This window comes from Chiloscyllium plagiosum, chromosome 38, assembly GCF_004010195.1.
Source record: "Chiloscyllium plagiosum isolate BGI_BamShark_2017 chromosome 38, ASM401019v2, whole genome shotgun sequence".
Lineage (NCBI taxonomy): Eukaryota > Metazoa > Chordata > Chondrichthyes > Orectolobiformes > Hemiscylliidae > Chiloscyllium > Chiloscyllium plagiosum.
In genome coordinates, this window is record NC_057747.1 from 29,586,346 (window position 1) to 29,608,968 (window position 22,623).

Consider the following 22,623-nt stretch of genomic DNA (forward strand, 5'->3'; position numbering starts at 1 on the left):
AAAATGGCGAATCTCCTGCTCCTTGGATGCTGCCTGACCGACGCCATGCTCATAACTCTGATCGCCAGCACCTGCAGTCCTCACTTTCTCCAACTGGAAATCAAGTGTTCTTTTGTAACTGCATTCTTAATGCCTGACTAGGGTCAGGTACTAGAGACCAGAGATGTAAAGCAAAGAAGAAATGATTCCATACTGTGGCTGGGCCAATTCGAACCTGCTGATGCCAGTTACAATTGGTCAGCTGTCTGTGTCTATCAGAGAACAGTTGGTGGCACAGAAATCCCATTTCAAAAGTCACCATAGTGTACAATAGACAAACAGTAAAATAGAACAAAGAGCGTAACTATTCAGCAATCAAGTCTTTTGCAGAAAGCCTCAAATTCTTTAAAAATCAGTGCTGATCAGGAGAAAAAGAAATCAAAATGAAGAGACAACTAAAACTTCAAGTTTGCATTGTTAAATTCATTATTCTGACTTAAAGCCTGCTGGGTTAATCACAGAGGAAATTCACTCAGCCACAATTGGATATTTAGCACAGAGAGGATGAAGCATACAAACCGATTGTGATACCTACTCTGTGGTGATAATCAAGTCTTGGTTCAGCTGCTGTGGCCCAAATGGAACAGAAAATACATGCTTGCCTACTTTAGCACTGCTGCCTCACAGCGCCAGAGACCCGGGTTCAATTCCTGCCTCAGGTGACTGACTGTGTGGAGTTTGCACATTCTCCCCGTGTCTGTGCAGGCTTCCTCTGGGTGCTCTGGTTTCCTCCCACAGTCCAAAGATGTGCAGGTTAGGTGAATTGGCCATGCTAAATTGCCCGTAGTGTTAGGTGAAGGGGTAAATGTAGGGGAATGGGTCTGGGTGGGTTGCTCTTCGACGGGTCGGTGTGGACTTGTTGGGCCAAAGGGCCTGTTTCCACACTAAGTAATCTAATCTAATCTAATCTGCCTCTTCCTCCTGTACAAAATCTGGTTTTCTAGTAAAAGGGTAAATTGTATCCATAATATGTTCACAAGAATGAAACTGAAAATTATATAAATTCACATCCCATAAACAGCCCAATGAAACACCGGTTAGCATGAAAGAGTGTATCACCTTTACAGGCATAGGTTCACAGTTCAGTAAACCCATTACACCCGTGTCAACTCTCTGAAAAAATATTTAAATTCAGTCCCATTCATCAATCCTTTTACAGTTTTTCTTTTACGAATACATAGTCACTTCCTTTGAAACCATTTCAGCTCTACTCCCATCATCAATTCCAGCAAGAGAACGCATACTGCTATTTGTACAGAAGTATATTAAATAGAGCGCCAATGTACGGTAGCAGTGACAGTCGCACAACACTGCTGTGGTACGGAACCCACAATCAAGGGACTCTCAATCAATATATTAAAAAGAAAATCAAGCAAGTAGGATCCTGCATCTACACAGTGAACTGAACGATTTCCCACCTTAAGATTTCATCACTTGACGTTGTATAGTGTGTAGATGAACAAACAGGAAAGGCAGCCACCTTCACTTAGCAAGGTTTACAGTGAACAATGAATCAAGGAATTAACAATTAGGATGTAGGTAGTGGGGGTTGTATGAGATACTTGTTACATACATATCCAGAAACTCTTGTTGATATGACTGTGCACAATACAGGTCAACATAGAATGCTTATTTTTGTCCTAAATCAAGTATTTTTGTTGTCCAGCTACACGGCTAATGGCTTGCCTAAAAACAACCAGAGTAGTAACTGTCAGAATAAACACAGATCAAAATCAAATTTGGTTTCTCCCCAAAAGGAGGGAAATTTGTTTCGATATCTGAAACTTCTGAAAACAGAACTGTAGTTTCTCCAAGTCAGGCACTGTAGTAACATTTCTCAAGTTTGGAAACAGAAGGTTCAGGTGGTTAATGAAACGTTGATCTCGAACAAGAATTTATAACAACTGGTTGCCTCCTCTGTTTGGAGGGGCAATATGATTAAATGCAATTTTACATTTAGTGAGTGGCAGGATACAGGGTAAAGGCAGTTTAAAAAACAGAAATTGCTGGAGAAACTCAGGTCTGGCAGTACCTGTGCAGAGAGAAACAGAGTTAACGTTTCAAGTCCAATTACCCTTCTTCAGAACTGAAGGATAAAAACAACATCCAGGGTCCATCTTAAGCATCACACATTATGTTTTTATTCCCATGATAATTTCCTATAAACCCTTTTTTAAAACTTGCTGCACTGTAATTGTAATCTTGTGAAAACCATTCATTCAAAAAATTACTTACGGTACACACTTACCTAGCAGAAGAGATGATGAGCTGGGAGTCTTTATACGCAATAAGATAACCCTGGTTTTCTGGATTGTGAACGGTAACCTGATGAGAAATAAATAAATTAAACTGTGCAAATTAGTGCAGGGGAGATGAGAGAGAGGCAAAGATAGGGAATGGAGAGCAGAGAGAGGGGAGAGGAGATAGAGGGGGAGAGGAGAAAGCAGGTGGGGGGGAGAGAGGAGAGGAAGGAGGGAGGGAGAAGACCGACAACACGCTGTGTACTAATACTATAATGCACCAAGAACGTGGATATCATTCAGGTTTCAGCTAACAAGTGGCAAGTAACATTTGCGCTACCCAAGTGCCAAGCACTGACCATCTCCAACAAGACAGAATCTAACCATCGGCTCTTGAAATGTAATGGTGTTACCATCACATCCCCTATAATTAATATTCTGAGGAAGGCAGGAACAGGATACCGATTAGGAATGATCAGCCATGATTATATTGAATGGCGGTGCAGGCTCGAAGGGCTGAATGGCCTACTCCTGCACCTATTGTCTATTGACTACCACTGACCAGAAACTAAACTGTACTAGCCATATAAAATAGAGACCACAAAAGGAGGTCAGAGGGTAGGAATCCTGCACTAACTAAGTTGCCTCCTAACTCCCCAAAGTCTAACCACTATCTATAATTGAGAATACTCCTCAATTGCCTGGGTTAATGTGGCTCCAACTGCACTCAAGAAGCTTGATACAATAATCCACGAAAAAGCAGCCCACTTAATAGGTGACATCCACAAACATGGACTATCGCCACACTGAAACTCAGCAGCAGCAGTATGTACTAAAATACACTACAGAAATTCACAAAGGCTTCTTAGATAGCACTTACCAAACAGGCAACCACTACTATTTAGAACAACGTCAGCAATGTGTGAAAACACCACCACCTTAAGGGCAATTAGGGCTAGTAATAAAACGTTGGCTCAGCCAGCAATGCCTAATTCCCACAATTGAATATAAAAAAAGATAAATGCAAAGTCCAATTCTCCGCATAATTGCATGACAAGATTACACTAGTGGATGATTGTGGGGTGGGTGAAGCTTAGTGCCCTTGGCCTGGCTAACAAACATACTTTGATGTTGCACAAACCAACGTTTAAATGGCTCGGTAGACAGTGACCTGTCAGACATAAGGCCTCTGAAGGTCAATCAGAGCAAAATCATTAATATCCAGAAAGCTCTTTTTCAATTGTTCCATCTACAGAATACTGGTACACTCCTGACTGTGAAAACAATTTCACAAAATCACAATGTGTGCATGATGGTATGTATGTTGCGTTATATTGTCACAAAATTATTTTCTTTATCTGTTTTAAATATTCACTGCGATACAATAATTGGAAGAACAATTCTCATTGTTTAATCGCTTACTTTTTTTTAAAACACTACAAGCAGTACAGTTACTCCCTGTGCACATTCAAATACAAAGAGAACTTTGTCCTGGCAAAGTCTCCATTAACCAAATGAGTATTCAAGCTCAGTGTTGAACTTTTGCATCAAAGACCGCATTGCCTACAACAAAATACAGAATGGAATGGTCGGACAGGCATTGACAACCCGCCTCAGGCGACTGACTGTGTGGAGTTTGCACGTTCTCCCCGTGTCTGCGTGGGTTTCCTCCGGTTGTCCGGTTTCCTCCCACAGTCCAAAGATGTGCAGATCAGGTGAATTGGCCATGCTAAATTGCCTGTAGTGATAGGTAAGGGGTAAATGTAGGGACATGGGTGGGTTGCGCTTTGGCGGGTCGGTGTGGACTTGTTGGGCCGAAGGGCCTGTTTCCACACTGTAATGTAATCTAAAAAAAACCCCAAGTCCTGAAAGTGAACACCTGCCCTTACTTTAAATCACCAGGTAGCACCTCAGATCTGATTTTGTTTGGCAAGTTTTCCTACAACATTCCTACTACATAAAAGCCGCTACATGACTAACCTAGACAGAGACTCATTGGAGCTCACCCAAGTATTGCCCATCTGAAGCATTACTGAAGCACTGGAGAGAACCTAGCCAGAGATTTTATCCAAACCTCAGGGTTCACTTCATTTGCTGCTGATGCTGTGAGGAAGTATTTAAAGTGCCTGATTTAGAGAGGAGATGACCAGGCTATTACAACCCAGGATAACTTCTACCAACAATTATTTAGTGTTAGACAGGTGCCAACAAGTGAACTTTGCCTCACCTGGAGTGAGAAGATTGTACTTAGATCTGTAATACAGTAAAGCTGCTTACTCCACTCAGTAAACAGAGCAGTATTTGGGGCATGATATCTGAATGACATTTCAGGAAGCTCAGAAGTAGCTTTACGTTGCTAGCATCCTGTGATATCTGAAAGCAGCACATAAGCCCTAGACAGGGTCCATTATAGATGAGGCATAATTTTGTGCTGCCATGCGACTGCCAACGAGAGACAGTTCTCAGGTGAATTCTCTACCTCTTTTGCATTCACATCCATCAGGCTTTCCTTAGAAACTCTCTGGCCCTTTCCAAAAGTCAAATTGACATCTGGCACTGTTGACCTGTGTAATACTTACACTCTCCAACACACGTAAACAACGTTCAGCACCCCATAGTGATGCAACCAATTTGTCCTGCTCTTCATCCTCCTCACCCAACTGCTCCACGCATTCTTTTACTGTTGATGCAGAAAGAAATTGAAGTAGGTTAGGTGGGTTTCACCTTCTCTTGAATCAAGTACTTTTAGGTCATAGCACAAGGGAGACAAATCTCATAACAAAATCCTGGTGCCAGAGTCCAAAACAATCACAACAGACACACGCAGCAAGCCAAGGCTTAAAAGCACAGGCATCAATATTTTTCTTGTTTTAAATAGTCTTAATATTATGATGCACCTAACTTACATTTCCTAAATGTTTAGAACTACATTGACTTTATTCAACTTATTACAGCTGCTCTGTTGTCACTAAAATTGAATGTTTTTTTCCACAATTTCACTGAACCATGTCAGCCCAGGCAACATTCAAGTCAATCTCCAGTGCAGTCACATCCTTTCTATAATGTGGTGACCAGAACTCCACAGCACTCTGCACGTGGCCAAACCAATGTCTTAAATAGCTCCTTTGTAACTTCCCTACTCTTACATTCAATTCCTCGACTAAAGGTAAGTACCCGATATGCCTGAAGTATTTAACCAGTTTGCCCCTACTGCTTTTTCAGGGATCAATGGACATGCACACCAAGGTCACTCTGATCCACTGCACATCCTAAGATGTGGTAGACCATTTAATATATACCGTTTTGTTCGTCCTCCCAAGATGCATAACCTCTCACTTTACAGATTAAATTCCATTTGCTACTGTTCAATCCATCTGTGCAGCCATGTAATCCAAATCTCATCTCCTGACTATTTACTACACCAGCAATCTTGCATCAAGCATGAACTTACTGAACAAACCTCCTACATTCAAGTCTACATTATTAAAATTCCCACAAACAGTAAAGGACACAGCAAAGAACTCTGTGATATACCACTGAACAGAGTCTTCCAGTCACAAAGATAACTGTCAATCACCACCCTCTATTTCTTGCCAATAAGCCAATTTTGGGTGCCTTTGCCAAAATGCCCTGAATCCAATGGGTTCTTACCTTTGTGACTAGAATCCAATGGGTTCTTACCTTTGTGACTAGTTTTCCAGGTGAGACCTTGTCAAAAGCCTTGCTGAAGTCCATGCAGATTATATCAACTACACTAGCCTCATCGACACCTAACTACCTCCTTGCAAAACTCAATGAAACCAGTCATATGCGATCATCTCCTGCTAACCACCTTTGATCAATATTTACCTCAGTGGAGATTACCGTTTGTCCCATAGAACTTTTTCCAATCACTAAGGTTAGAAGTTGGATATCATTCAGGACAAAACAGTCCATTCAATTGGCACCACATACACAAAACTTAACACCCCCAGCATCAATGCTCAGTAATAGTAGTGCGTAACACCGAAAAGATGCACTGCAGAAATTCATCAAAGCTCTTGAAAACCCACAACCATACCATCCGGAAGGTTGAGCATAAATACATGGGAACAAGATCTTCTTCAAGCCACTGACCATCCTGACTTGTAAATATATCACTGTTTCTTCAGTGTCAGTGGGTCAAATTCCTAGAATTCTCTCCCTAACAACATTGTGGGCATATCTACACCAAATGACCAGCAGTTCACAAAGGCAGCTCACCACCATCTCAATGGCAACTAGAGATAGGTGATAAATGCTGGCCCAACCAGTGACATCCACATTCCATGAATGAACAAGAAAAAAAAATTCCCTTGTACAACTGGCATCATACAACTGGTATCATTGTGTGTTTAAAAATGGTCTTAGAAAGTGTCTTGAGATATTTTATTGTATTAAAGACTCTTTACAAACAGAAATTCTTGTTAGTGGTCACTCTATCTAAAACAAAGAGCAAGCATTCCAGCCGCTCTCATACCTTTATCAACAATGTGATCCAATCCTCCCAGGAGCCGGAGTTCCTCCTTAAACCAATCTCCTGCACGTTTGGATGTGAGTGAAAGCAGAGTCTCCATGGCCAAATGTCCAGTCTGTCCAAAAGAGAAAAATACATCTAAAGGCATAGCTCTGAAAATCGTATTGCAAAAAGGGACAAACCAAATTACACAACTTTAAAAAGGATCAAATCCCATTTAACCGTAGCTGTCGTAATCCACAGCCATTCCACAACAAACAATACACTCCCTTCCCTTGAAAATCCAATTCCGCCTAAGTTCTCAGAGCTATCATCATTTTTGTTTTGAGATCATAAAACAGATTACAGGCTACATTAGCCAACATCTTAGGACCAAAGTGGGTTTGATTCTTTCCTCACTGTCATCTTGTAGGCCCACTTCTTATTGCTAGACCGTGGTTAGTGTGGCCCTGATTTCCTGTTCAAAACTGCAAGAGGATATCAGTAGATTGGTTAGGTGGGCAGAGCAGTGGCCAATCCAATTGAAACTCAGCTGTGTGGGGTAATGTCTCGTTAACCCTCCCCAAGTGCAAGGGGTTACACTGCATGAACCTGGAACATACTGAAGATCAGAGGGACCTTGGTCTGCATATCTACAGATCCCTGAAAGTAGCAGAGCATCTTAACAAGGAGGTTAAAGAGGAATACAGGATAATTGCTTTTAATAGGAAAGGCACAACATGCAAGAACAAGGTGATTATGATAGAACTGTATAAAATGCTGGTTAAGACACAGGTGTGAGAAGTTGTGGTCACCACAAGACAGGAGGGATGTGATTGCAATAGAGAGTACAGAGGGTCTCAAGATATTGTATGGGCTGGAGGATCTGAGTTTTGAGGGAAGGTTGGAAAGGCTGGGCTTGTTTTCCTTGGAACATTAAAGATTGTAAGGATATCTAATTAGAAGTGCATAAGATCATGAGGGGCACAGATAGGGTGGACAGGAAGGCATCTGTCAGCACTTTCATTAGTAAAGGGGTCAATATCCTGGGGAGTAGGTTTAAGTTAAGAGACTGAAGGCCAAGAGGGGAGTTGAGGAGAAATATTTTAATTTATACGGTAGTGAGAGTCAAATAACTGCTTTGTAAGGGGGGTCAAAATCTCTTAATACTTGCATAGTATTCAGATATTAATTTGCATTGCCATTTCCCCCAGGGTCATTAGCCCAAATCTGGATTAATGGGATTAATGTAGCCAGATCTTTGTTGACTGGCACAGATACAATGTGCCAAATGACATGAGGTATAAATCCATGCCCAAATTTACAGGTTAAAAGGAGACTGGTGTAGAGTGAAAATGCTATTAGTTGGGCATGTTTTAAACACAAATATTACTTTTTCCTTTCAAATTCGATTGGGCCTATTGTCTAAGTTTTTCCCTCACTTCTAATCTAATGAATTCTCTGTTCCCTCCAGTTTAATGTTTTTGGACATACAGAAAACTTAGAACATTTACCCAAGTATTATGCTTAATGGTGGCATCTCTGACAATCCATATCAGTCTGAATGTTGCATTTAAGCAACTGTCCTGAAAACTCTCACTCAAATGTTCATTATAACAATCTACCCACACTGACAAGAAAAATCAACCTTTATCTCGATCAACCTTTCTTAGCAAACACTCATTATTTTTGTAATGAAACAACATATCAGTGAAACTCTGTTAACAATAAATCATATGCTAAAGCAAGATTAGGTCTAATCCACATTCCATACTGAAACTAGGCCTCAACCCATATGGCAGAGAAATTGCAGTACCACAGCAACCACCAGGTGGCAGGACCAATGCAACAGTATCTTCACTGTTATAAAGTTCCGAATTGTTGGTGGATATGCATGAAATTGCAAATATTGCTCCCCAGTAAGCAGCTTGCAGAAAGTGAGAAGGAACACTCCCATATCTTTCATATTGCACAGTATAATGACTATAATTTCAAACAAAAACCATGTTTAATAATATGTCAGCTATGAAATAGATTCACAGATAATGAGGGCTACAGCAACCTTACGCACTGTAGGCCCCCTCCAAAATGGTTTTTAAAAAACTGAAACGACTTGGCTTCATTTCAAACCAGAAATAGCTCAATGTATGACGAAAGGAATTAAGTACCCAGGAACTTGCTGTGCATATAAGTCGTGCTGTGTTAATCTCTGACAGGTTGGGTAAAGAAGGTCAGAAGTCAGATGATGCCAGGTTATAGTCCCACAGGCTCATTTAAAATCACAAGCTTTCAGAGCACTGCTCCTTGGTCAGGTAAAGTGAAGAGAAGCGCACACAGGCATGGAATGTATCGGCAGAGAGATCAAAAGATCATGCAAATGGTGTGAGCAGACCCATCAACAGACCGAATAACAAGTCCTTGCAAGTGATCAAACTGTCAGATCATTGACCATCACACGTGGGAACACAACCCATCACCTACATGGCAGATACTCGTGTAACTCGGCCAATATTATCTACCTCAAATGCTGCAGGCAAGGATGCCCTGAAGCATGACATATTGGTGAAACCATGCGGACGCTACTTCAACTAATGAATAGACACCACTCAACAATCGCTAGACAGGGATGTTCCCTCCCAGTCAGGGAACATGTCAGTGGTCAAGGACATTCAGTATCCAATCCTCGGGTAAGTGTCCTTCAAGTTGGCCTTTGAGATGCACAACTACGCAGAATCACGAGCAGAAACTAACAGCCAAGTTCTGCACCCATGTAGATGGCCTCAACAGCAAACTTGCTTTCATGTCACGCTACATGTAACTCCACCATACTGTTCTGTATTTGTAAAATCTTCCTTACTATCCTGTTTTGACACTATCACCTTGATAACTTGTTAGAATCTCTCTACCTTAATTAGTTCATACAATTTTGGATTAAGTGTTTCTTTGGTTAGACTCTCAGCATGCAGCTCTTATACTTAACTTGTTATTCCAGCCATTTGGTTTGTCTTCAGCACCATCTTATTTTTAATTTTTTGTAATTATCTCTCTGCCTCAATTAATTAGATCACAGGTCACCCCTTCACTTGTTATTCAGCTGTTGACACCTTACTCACACCATCTAACATTTTTGACCACCTGCAGAGACTTGTTATTGAGCCTGTTGACACTCCACTCACACCATTTGTACGATCTTTTGATCTCTCTGATTATAAGTTCTGTGCCTGCGTGCTTCCCTTCACTTAACAAAGGAGGTTTCCGAAAGCTTGGGATTTCAAATAAATCTGTTGGACTACAAGCTGGTGCCATGTGACTTCTGACCTTGTCCATCCTAGTCAAACAGCACCTTCACAACAGGTTGGGCGAATCGTGAAGAGTTGAAAAGTGTGGCACTGGGAAAAAAAAACACAGGTCAGGCAGCACCAGAACAGCAGGAGAGTCAACATTTCATACCTAATTTTATGTCTAAAATGTTGACTCTCCTGCTCCTCAGGTGCGACCTGACCTTGTGCTTTTTGCAGTGCCATGCTTTTCGACTCTGCCTCTCCAACGTCTGCAGTTCTAGTTTTATCCTAAATACAATGAAGGCAGTCCTTTATCTAGACAGGCTGTACAGTAACTGATCAACCACTAGGGTTAACAAGCCAAACTTCAGTAAGTGTTTACTCTTTATGACTTGAGGACCAGGTGTTACTATAACATAAACAGACACTCGAAACAGATATTCAAAACAGAGTCCAAAAGATTTTCAGCATCTTATTCTTTGAGTTATGTAATGAATTGGTAACTATACATAGGCTTTAGTCATCAAATTGTGTATTTCTGAACTTGTTTTGACCAAGAATGGTCGTATATTAGCATACTCTGAAACTTTGGAGTCTTACTCTGAAAATCAGTTGAACATGGTGCCTGGCTGCATTGAAGATGCATTGATAGAGATCCTAAGTAGAAGAAGAACTGCTCTTTATTTCAACAGGTTTACGGCTTAACATGCAAGCTGAATGAGGAAAACACGGTAACATCTGGAAGACAGCTTTGAAGTGATTGGAGTTTAAAGAGGGTATATCTTCACATGATCTATTCATTCTTGAATGTAATATTGTATATATTTCAAACAGTCTGACAGCGTGGAAACTTCAACACTGAGTTACAGAGCAGTCACTCATGTTCAGCATTGTGGGCAGGTATATCAACAGATTATCTAACGCTTTCAGACTTTTTAGTAATTGATCTTTCAAAGTAACACTATGAATCACTCAAAAGAGGTAGTGAAGCATAGTAAACGTTTCACCATTAAAATGGAACATATTGCCAGGGTAATTACTGTAAAATTCATTTATGGGATGTGGGCTTTGCCGATTACCCATCCCGAGCTGTCCTAGGGAAGATAGTAGAGAGCTGCCTTTTTAAATCACTGCAGTTCTCTGGACGCTTGCCACATACATCAAGGTTGCTGCATTCACAAAAATTCTAACTGCATGCAAAAACACTTCAATATCTCGAACAGGTTGGATAAATGCAATGGAAGATGCATTTATTACCCTCTGTTGGTTTATTGTGTTTTGTTTTAATGGTTTCATCAGAATTCAGACAAAGCTCCAAAGGAACCCAAATGTATGAATAACTTAGGATGAGATAGATCTTTATACTTTCAGAGTTACATCTTGCCATATTTCAACTAAGCCAGGTTGGGATAATGAGCAATCACCTGGTGTTGGTCAACCTAAGAGAGTAGGTACTACAAAGCTCGAACAGGTTGTGCAAGATGAGAATCACATTTCCCTGTTTGGAACTAATCACAGCTTTCTGGAGCATCTCTGAAGTTGTGATTAAAATGTTCCTTAAGTACAGTTGTTCTTACCGTAATGTTCTCCAGATCTAGATGCCTGTTGTGGACAGTTTCACACAGCTTGCGAATTTTCTCTTTGATCTTTTTCATTTCCTTCTCATTCAGTTGTCGTGAACAAGGGTCCTGGTCCATCTCCAGAAGACGGATCATCAAGTCCAGACTAGCTCGATCCAGATCCATGTTCAATCGGTCTCGGCTCAGGATGTACATTAGTGCTGCTGTGCAAAGAGCTAAATTCTGACAAAAAAAAAGCAAAGGTTAGGAAGGAAACAATGAATAGAGGAGCTGCAGCACACACAGAGACAGTGGGTGGTCAGGAAAGGGATCCATGTGAGTGACCCAAGCATGCCATGCCACTTAGCCTTCCTATGCTGTTGAACTTCAGATTTTGAAATAGGACTAATCCTGAAAGAACAAGAGGCTTATCACAACCTATAAACTGCCAAAGCCAGGGGAGGTGGAGGGCACTGGTTCAGAGATGAAGAGGAATCGTGTCTATAATCAACAGTAAACTGTGAAGCTGAGATGAGGTTATAGCAAAGGTGCACTGTGAGATTAACTAAATGGGCAAAAAGATGAGACATGGAGTGCAATGTGACCAAAGTCAAGATCACCTACTTTGGATCCAAGCAGACAAACTGAAATATTTTGTAAGTGACAAGGAAGCAGAAACAGATTTGGACATCCAAGTAGACAATTAAAACGGCACAAAAAAATTCAAAAGACTAATGAAATGTCAGGCCTTATCTCAAGCAGATGGTATATAAAAGGAGGCAATTACAGTACATTGATAAAGAAGCTTGGCCAGACACCAAAGTATCAGTTCTGGCATTACACTAAACAAAAGAGGCAGGGGAACAGTTGCACTGCAAATTCACCAGGATTTGGTGGGATTAAAAGGGTTAGATAACAAGGCAGTTTGCACAGAGTAGGCAGCTTTCCTTGATATCGAAGAGGGAGGATAACACCAAATTGATTTGTTTCAGATGAAACAATTTAATGGGATAGACAAAGATAATCCCTCCAGTATTAATGGAAGAGTCCAGACCAAACTGACTTGAAAAGAGCAAAATCAAATCAGATAAAGGAAATTCAAATCTGGTACAAATCACCAATAGACTTAGATGTGGGGAGTCTTTTGAAGTTTTATAGACTGCGTACAATAGAGTTTCGGGTTATATTATTATGGTAGGTCAAAGGAGTCACAATGCATATCAATAATGATCCGAATGAACAACAGAACAGACTCGAGAGGATGAACAATATCATTCTGTTCCGATGAAATTCAGGATGCTCTTCGATCAACTTTTTCTCTTTTCACCATTTTGCACATGAATCTCCAGTGTCCTAATTCCCAAGTCTCCCTAAGTCCTGTATACCCACCAGTTTCAGCTTGATGACCTCAACTAGCTACCAAGCCAGTATTTAGCTCAAAATCCATGGAACCAGTGGAAATGGTTCCTGAAAATGCCACAGCAACTGGAAAAAGGTATGCACTGGAGTGGCCAATGAGAAAAAAACATTCTTGCAAACAGAATACAGAAAACAGGTGAAATGCTGCTTTTCTAATCACAGGTTGGTTCACTCCTGTGCTGACAGGCTGACTGTTGATTGGGCAAGTAGATGCTGGCAGTGAGCGAGAGACATAGGGTGTGGGGTTTACAGACATTTTTAATCATTTAAGTTTGTATTTTCAAAATCTGAATTAGAGATAACGTAGCTGTTTTGTATGTCTAAATGATTAACTTGTAAATACTTCTGCAGTCATGTGACTTTTTAAAAAGTTATATGGAAGTTCAATTCTGGTCACCTTATATGGGAAGAATTTTATTAAACTTGAGGGAGTTCAGAAAAAGTTTACAAGGATGTTGCTAGGACTGGAGGGTTTGAGTTGTAGGGAGAGGCTGAATAGGCTGGAACTTTTTTCCTGGAGTGTCAGAGGCTGAGGGGTGACCTTAAAAAGGTTAATAAAATCATGAGGGTCACGGATGGGTGAAAAGCAAAGGTCTTTCTCCTAGGGTGGGAGATAAATTTAATGTGAGGGAAAAGATTTAAAAAAAGGATCAGAGGGGTAATTTTTTCACACAGAGGATGGTGTGCATATGGAATGAGCCACGAGAGGTGATGGTGGAGGTGGATACAATTACAACATTTAAAAAGGCACCTGAAAGGGTATATGAATGGAATTGGTTTAGAGGGACATGGGCCTGAGATGTCTGGTCAGCACGGACAAGTTGAACTGAAGGGTTTGTTTCCATACTGTATGACTCTATGAAATGGCTGTGTGTATACACATTAGGAGACCAAGTAAGGCAAACAATCGTGCATCAAGGTTTCTGTTAGAAATTGTTTTGAATTCTTCTCTGGAGTGAGTAGTGTACGAGGATGCTTTGGCCTAAGTGGGATTACATTTACTGTGGGCTTCAAAATCTCTAAACTTGCACTCTGTGAAAATAATTTGGCTTTATTCTATTTCATGTTGATATTATTTTGTGAAATAAGCATCTGTATCTGCAGTATTGCTTGCTCATGTTTTCATGACATATCACCTCATTAAACCATGTCTTAACAAGCTAGATTTTAGTCTAGATCTGACCCGATGGTAGGGATTGGGGGCAGACCAAGAAGCTGGAAACCACCTTTAGTCAAGGGCTGAGGCGGCTACTGGAAAAAGAGGCCTCAGGAGAAGTGAGGGGAGGCGGCGGCGGCAGCAAGGGAGACAGAATACTTGTAAAACAAAACAGTAATGTTTTTGTGTACCAATTTTGAGTTGCTACGTTTTGAGAACCTCAGTTTCACAGAGGTTCACAGAAACAGACCTTTCGGTCCAACCCGTCCATGCCAAACAGATATCCCAACCCAATCTAGTTCTGTTTGCCAGCACTTGGCATGTCCCTCCAAACCCTTGCTATTCATACACTCATCCAAATGCCTTTTAAATGTTGAAATTGTGCCAGCCTCCACCACTTCCTCTGACAGCTCATTCCATACACACACCACCCTGTGTGAAAAAGGTGCCCTTCAGCACCCCTTTAAATCTTTCCCCTCTCACCCTAAACCTATGACCTCTAGTTCTGGACTCCCCCACTCCAGGGAAAAGACTGTCTATTTACCCTAGTTACCCTTTTGTTTTGACCTTACCCCATGATTGAGGTAGTGGGAATGTCTGTGAAAAATTTGCATGCTCTTCATATCTGTGTGGGTTTCCTCCCACAGTCCAAAGATGTACAAGTGAGGTAGACTGGCCATGGGAATAGGATGGGATGCTGTTCATTATTAAGTTCAACCATGAGATGCACTAAATAACATTTGAACTGCTTGTTTAAAAACTATCCTAGCTTTGAGCATGTGCTCCAGAAACACTTGAGCTTGACCTTATCAGTCTATGAAAGTGCATTTAAGGTGCTGACCTTTTGTTTGTAGAAGTGCACATTAGTTATTCAGAACATCAAAAGCAAATTTCTTTTGCTTTTGGAAATCATATCAGACTTGAACTGAATTGAATTAAATTTATTGTCACGTGTACAGAGGCACAGCTTTGTCTTGTGAGCAATACAGGCAGGTCACAGAGTTAAGTAGCATAGATAATAAATAATAGGGAAATAGCATCAAAACCAAAACACAGGTAGAGACGAATGTTAAGAGTTTGAGAGTCCATTCAGTATTCTAACAACAGTAGGGTAGAAACTGTTGCAAAACTGGCTGGTGCCTGTGTTCAGGCTTCTGAACCTTCTCCCTGTTGATAGAGGTTGTAGAAAAACATTGCCAGAGTGGGATGGATCTTTCAGAATGCTGCCTGCCTTTCCTTGACAGCGGGCCTGGTAGATGACTTCTATAGATGGGAGGTTGGCCTTTGAGATTGTCCAGGCCAAGTTTACCACTCTCTGTAACCGCCTCTGACCTCGAATGGTACAGTTGCTATACCAGGTAGTGATACATCCAGACGGAATGCTCTCGATGGTGCACCGATAAAAGTTGGCAAGGGTATTCGCCGTCATGCCAAATTTCCTCAGCTGCCTGAGGAAGAAGAGATGCTGTTGAGCCTTTGTAACCAGTGTGTCCACATGCAGAGTCCAAGAAAGCTTGTTGTGGATGACCGCTCCCAGGAGCTTGACACTCACCACTTGCTCCACCTCTGTTTTGTTAATGTGCAGGGGGGCATGAGTAACATCCTGCCAAAAGTCAATAATGAGTTCCTTGGTTTTGCTAGAATTGAGAGCTAGGCTGTTCTCAGTGCACCATTTTCCCAGGTCTTCCACCTCCCGTCTGTAGTCTGTTTCATCACCACCTGAGATTTGACCAACTATGGTGGTGTTATCAGTAAACTTGTTAATGGCATTAGTCTGCTATTTGACGACGCAGTCATGGGTATACAGTGAGTACACTAGGGGGCTGAGTACGGACCTCTGGGGGCTCCAGTGTTGAGTGTTAGTGAGGATGAAATATTGTCTCCAGTCTTTACTGTTTGTGGCCTGTGGGTCAGGAAACTGAGGATCCAGTTGCAGAGAGTGGGGCTTAGTCCAAGATCACTAAGTTTAGTAATCAGTCTCGAGGGGACAATAGTGTTGAAGGCTGAACTGTAGTCAATGGGTAGGATTCTTATGTAGCTGTTCTTGGTGTCAAGATGTTCTGGGGGTGGGGGGTGAACACCAAGCAATATGGCATCTGACATGGATCTGTTGGTCCGATAGGCAAATTGGAGTGGGTCAAGAGTAGTGGGGAGGCTGGGCTTGATTAATGCCATGACCAGCCTTTCAAAGCACTTCATGACCACCGAACTTAATGACTACCGCACAGTGACCCTAAGACATGCTGCATGAGCCTTCTTAGGCACAGGGATGATGTTGGCCTCTTGAAACAGGCAGGGACAGTGGCCTGCTGCAGGGAGAGGTTGAAGATGTTCAAGAAGACCTCTGCCAGTTGATCGGAGGATGTTCCGAGTGCATGGCCTGGTACTTAGTTTAGCACCATCGCTTTTCCTGGATTCACATGAAAGACGACTGATCTGACCTCTGATGCAGTGACTGTTGAGATAGGTGCATCACATGCACCGAGGCACAGTGAAAAGCTTTGTCTTGTCTTGTTGAACTGTTACTCTTTCTCTCTGATAGTACCAAACCTGCTGAGCTTCTCCAGCTCTTCGTTTTATTTTGAAATATGATTTGTTAACTTCTGCTTGTGGTCTTGTGCCAGTGTAAATACTGTTGAGTCTAGGAAATAAATGTTTCCTTGTTTGTTGCAGCTTTAAGTTTAATGGACAACTGATCATTTGAGGATACAGAATTATTCCAATCCTGCTTTTGCACAAGTCCAAATACCCCATATGTGAACACACATACAGAAAATATTGCTACTTTGTGATTGCATCATCTAATAAATATGAGTTAGTAAGAATGAAAAAGGAGCTCCCAATATTCAAAAAAATAGACCCTGAGAAAAACTTAAGCTCTGAAACCATTTGACCCCTTGCCCAAAATGAGCACTTTGAGCTTCAGTTGTTTGCTTTGAAGGTAACAGAAGGAAAATTAAATGTTGGTATTTGTTCAAAAAGGACTGAAATATAAATGTAGGGAGGTTTTGCTAAAACTATATGAGGTACTAGTTATAGCACAGCTGAATGATATGCAGGCATTGGAAGTAGTCCAGAGGAGGTTTACTAGGCTTACACCAGAATGAAAGGATTGTCTTATGAGGGAACACTAAATAAATTGGGCCTGTACTTATTGGAGATTAGAAAAATGAGGGGTGATCTTATTGAGACATACAAGATTCTTAGGAATCTTGAAAGGGCAGATACAGAGAGGTTATTTCACCTTGAGTGTGTGTTTAGGGCCAGAAGAAATAATCTGAGTAAGGAATCACCTATTTATGACATAGAGGAGGAGGGATTTCTTCTCTCAGAGATCGTGAATCTGTGGAAGTCTTTACTGTAGAGGGTTATTGAGGTTGTCATGAAGTATATTTAAGTATAAGATTTATGGATTTTTAATCACTATGGAAATGAGGAGTTATAGGGAAATGGAGATGATGATGATCAGATCAGTCATGATCCCACTGATCGGCAGGATGGGCTGAATGGTCTACTTCAGCTTCCACTTCTTGTGATCTTCCAAAACTCTCCATGACTTCCCATACTAATCTACCCAGCCCTAAAATCCTACCAGACCTCTGCAATTCTCGATTTCAGCTTCTTTCACAATCCTCACTCACTTTGCTGCACCTTTGACTGTCATACCCTGTTGCTGCAAGTGAACAAATTCTCTATATCTTCCTCCCTTTTTTACCCCACACTATTTTACCAATTTTTTGGCCATCTAAAATCCCATGTGGCACAGGGTTAATTATTGTCAAAGCATTCATTTTAAATGCCTTAGATGATTTGCTACATTAAAAAATATGGTCTAAAGTGCCACTATTGTGTAATTCTTTCCTACAGTATCAAAATGTTATACCTGATTCTTCTGTGCATCATCCAGTGTCTTGAAGACCATGGCTACCATTCCATGAGCTCTCAGATGCATTCGGAAACTTGGCATGGCACACTTGGTGGCCAGGCTAATAATACTGGAAGACAAAAGATAAACACACTGGCTAAAGAGAAGAATCAAGCCTTCAAAAGAACAAAGCACATAGCACCACATTTACAGAATACAGAGATTGGATATGTAGCACAAGGGATAGCAGATGGTACAGAAACACAATATACTCATTCTAATTAGTATGAATGTGGAACATATCACATAACTGGTGGGAAACTGAAAATAACTTTCAGCACTGATTTGCTCATCGAAGCTGTGCTCAGTGGATATGGTGTGCAAGCATGAGGAGGACAGTTTATAGCTAAGTGTGAAATATTGAGAATGCTTTGGAATGGAGTGAATTGGTGCATTCTGGGAGGAGGCTTTTTTGATCTTTTACATCGAAGGGATTGAGAGAGAGAGCCAGAGACCATCAGGAATATGTGAGAACTGAAAACTAGAAGCATTAGTCAGGTGAGCAGAGTTAGAAAATTATTTTCTCTTCACATCGCAAGTCCCTATTGAACGTAAACTCCCCTAGCTTTATCTTGCTTTAATCTTATTAATAACATGGTGACTAAATACCCATTTGACACTGTCAGCTTAAGCATTATTTAGCATAGACCTCCTCTTCAGTGAATTACATTTTTATATGACTTCCCTTCCAGTTTCACAGATCTTGCCCACAGTCCTCCTTCCTCCCTGCTATGACCCTGGTTGTCAACATTGCTCCACCTCAGTCTTGTTTCCCACTGCCCCTCTTCCCCTCCCAGAGGATTTGTTTCTATCCCTGAGCCTGTTCCTCTTGCTTTATACCCATCCACGCTTTGTCTCCTGCCCTCTTATCTGGAGTTCCTCTCTAGACTCCACTTCTGAACTCAGTTCCCGGGCTTCATCTAGTGTTAGACATTGACCAGTCTTTGCAGTCCCAGGATTTCAGCTGATATCCAACTAACCGAGTTCAGCCACTAGATACAGCATGGTCAATTCTAGCTGTTTTATTAAATGGTGTATTTATTTCACATTTAATTCTGTCCTTTATTATGCACATTCTTTCAGCCAAGAACACAAAGTACTACAACATGTATGATACAATATTTCAACTCACTTTTCTTAAGACAATGGCTCACAAAAGAAATTAGGAGATTCAAAGAGCAGACAAAATTTCCAGAAAAAACAGCAAGAATGAGAATAAATTTGTAAGAAAATGAAACTGACTATAAAACCTTCTGTAGATATGTGAAGAGAAAAGGGTTTGTAAAATCAAATTGAGGTTCCTTGCAGCCAGAAATGGAGAAAATTATAAACAGAACAAAGAAACAACAGAAAGATTTAACACATACTTTGGTTCTGTCTTCACAAAAGAGGACAAATAATTTCACAGAAATTTAAAGGAACAAAGGATCAGCGAGAGCGAGGAATTGAAACAAAGCTTGCATTAGCAAAAGAAACTGGTGCTACAGAAATTAATGGGGTTAGAGTTTGACAATTTCATTAGGGTCTATTAATCTCCATCCAGAGTATAAAAGGAAATTGAATAGTGAACACGTTGGTGCTTATTTTTCAAAATTTGATATACTCTGGAGCAATTCCTACAGATTGGAATTTGATATTGAAGTTAATTTGCTCTGCTGACCTGCGAGAAATTGAATACCCCGGGTTAGGGTGGTGTGTTTTTGTTTTATAGTTGGCATGTGGGAGGTTTACATGGTCATTTCCTTGCCATTCATCCAGAAATCAATAAGAACATTACAGTTGGAATTTGACTACTCCCCAATAGTTACAAAAACGATTTGCAACGACCATTAAGGAATGATTTGCATTACATTGTAGTGACCACCTCACCTCCAGAGACATTGTATCTTGAGTGGCATGTGACTGGGAAGGAGTGGCTGGGTGTTGTCTTGTGGGCACCGATAACTGTGATGTAAAGATTTTGTATAAAGGACGGACTGCTTCCTGTGTTCAGGGAGAGCTTTTGCCATGATCCTGTAAGACTTGCGAGGTCTGTATTAAAAGTCATCCAGGAAGAGCTTCCCTGGACCCACGTTACAAACGTGGAGAGGAGTGTTCAGGGTTTCTCCAAAGCTCGTATTGTACTGTGCTTAATAAAATTTGGTTGCCTGTTCACAGAAATTGGTGTGTTGTAGATGCATCAAGTGTGTAAGGATCTCAGGATAAAAAGAACTTAACAGGAAAGTGGCAAATATAACCTACTATTTAAAAAGGAGAGATAAACACAAAATTACAGACTAGTTAGCCGAACATCAGAAGTGGGAAAATCATAGAATCAAATGCTAGTGTCTACTTTAAAACATGTGATAACATTTGAAAGCATTGATGGGCTAGGCAAAGTCAACATGAGTTTATGAAAGGGAAATCATGCTTTAGTAATCTATTGGCTTTTTGAAGATATAACTCAGTATTTAATGGAGAAACAGTAGATATGGTCTATTTGGATTTCAAGAAAGTTTTTGATAAAATCACACATAAGAGATGAGTGGGCAAGATTAAAGTATTGGGAGAATATACAGGCACAGATTGAGAATGTTTGACAGATCGAAAACAGAGAGAATAACAATTCACATATGCTGAGTGTGCGGGGAAAACACTTGGCAGATGCAATATAATGTGGGTAAATGCAAAGTTATATATTTGTGTGAAAAACAGAAAGGCAGAGTATTATTTAAATGGTGAGACATTGGAAACTGTAGATGCACAAAGAAATATAGGTGTCCTTGAACATCAGTCAATGCAAATAAACAGACATATGGAGAAAGCAAATAACGCAAATGGTGTGCTGGCCTTCACTGCAAGAGAATTTGAGTTCAGAAGTAAGGATGTCTTATTAAAGTTATATAGGGTCTTGGAACACAGGGAATACGGTGTGTAGTTTTGGTATTCCTATTTATGAAAGGATATACTTGCCATAGAGGGAGCGCAGCAAAGCTTCACTCAGCTGATACGAGGCATGGCAGGACTGTTGTATAAGAGATTGGCTCAACTGGGCCTGTATTCAATAGAATTTAGAAGAATGAGGGAGGATCTGCTTGAAATACAGAGCAGGGTAACAAGACTGGGCAGACGAGATGCAGGGAGGACATTTTTCCTGGTCGGGAAGTTTAGAACCGGGGGGTCACATGCCATTTAGGACTGAAATAAGGAAATCCTATGGATTCACTATCACTGCAGGCCAAATCACAATGTATTCAATTTGATAATCTTTGTTTAGGTATTAAAGGCATTAAAGAATACAGACAAATGGACAATGAGAGAAATGGTACTGAAGTAGAGGTTCAGCCATAATCAAACAGAATGGTGGAGCAGGCTCAAAGGACCTGTTCCTGTTCCTAGCTCCTATGTTTTTCTAAGTTTTAAAACAGAGGTCAACAATTATTTGAAAAAGAACAATGTTCTGGTTTAAAGGAGAAGGCAGATGAATGGCAGAAGTGAGAAGCTCAGAGTTGGTGCAGTCATAATAGAACAAATAGCTTCATGCACTGTAATAGTTCTTAATCACTTGATTAAAAGATAGACCAAATTAGAGATAAATCAGGGATAAATCCATCAATGAGATGCCACAATTATGACAGTTGGTGGTATTTGACAGAATTGCTCACTTCTTCTGCATTATTCAAAACTATCATTTGTTCTTCGCAAAGCACCATTTTGCTGCCCCAGGATCTCTCAGGACACATCTCCACAATACTGAAGCTCAAGACTGTAATGTCACAAAGTGATCAGAGAAGATATTTTAACCACCCCTGAACAAAGACACCATTCACAGAAGCATACCTAAGGCAGCGTGTGTTGAGAGGCTGGGAACACTTTAGTCCACTGAGTAGGTACTCAATGTCGTCCGTAAACTCCTGGTTTTCTCCAAATTCTACCACATCATTGAAGTGCTTCACGTGCTGGACCACAGTGTACAACTAAAATAAATATAACATGCCTTAAACAAATGGCAGAAAGCAGAGTTAACCTGGATAGTAAAACCAAAGTTAGAAACTAACCTGAAATATCACAACCCAATGAAGACAGTACTTGGTCCAATCAATCTGAAAGGCAGATCAGTACAAATGCTTCCTGGTTAATACTAATTACTTATAGGCAGACCTACAGATCTTGCGGGTGCTGATGAGCTGCCACACCAGACACTTAATCTGATGACATGGAACTGTGTATTTCGGTGCTCAGTGTCACTGAATCACAGATTGTGTGTAGGTATCCTCATCCTGTAATACCATTCCTTAAGTGGTACTGCTGGATCTGGCCAACAGAGTTGACGTGGAAGCTGCTTGAAGTCAAAATCTTCTTGATATACAGTTATACATGATGGAAACAGATCATTTCGTCCAATTCTAGGCTGGGACCTTTTTTTTCCCCCTGGAGCACTCGAGTCAGGGACCTTATAGAAGTTTATAAAATCATGAGGGGCACAGATAAGATGAATAGACAAGGTCTTTTTCCCAGAATAGCGGAGTCCAAAACTACAGGGCATAGGTT

General features: G+C 40.8%; 1 protein-coding gene across 4 annotated transcripts in view; it reads right to left on the bottom strand.

Moving 5' to 3' along the window:
* Positions 1-22,623, bottom strand: part of LOC122541951 (wings apart-like protein homolog) — a 207,240-nt gene that overhangs the window by 49,258 nt on the left and 135,359 nt on the right. For 3 of the 4 annotated variants that reach the window (XM_043679245.1, XM_043679244.1, XM_043679246.1), the window contains 7 exons: positions 22,131-22,175; positions 21,913-22,049; positions 18,052-18,163; positions 11,612-11,836; positions 6,778-6,889; positions 4,859-4,959; positions 2,288-2,364 (listed from right to left, as the gene is read on the bottom strand). In XM_043679245.1, the coding sequence (XP_043535180.1) occupies positions 2,288-2,364; positions 4,859-4,959; positions 6,778-6,889; positions 11,612-11,836; positions 18,052-18,163; positions 21,913-22,049; positions 22,131-22,175 (809 nt within the window). The remainder of the gene's footprint in view (positions 1-2,287; positions 2,365-4,858; positions 4,960-6,777; positions 6,890-11,611; positions 11,837-18,051; positions 18,164-21,912; positions 22,050-22,130; positions 22,176-22,623) is intronic. The other variant, XM_043679247.1, reaches the window with a different exon arrangement.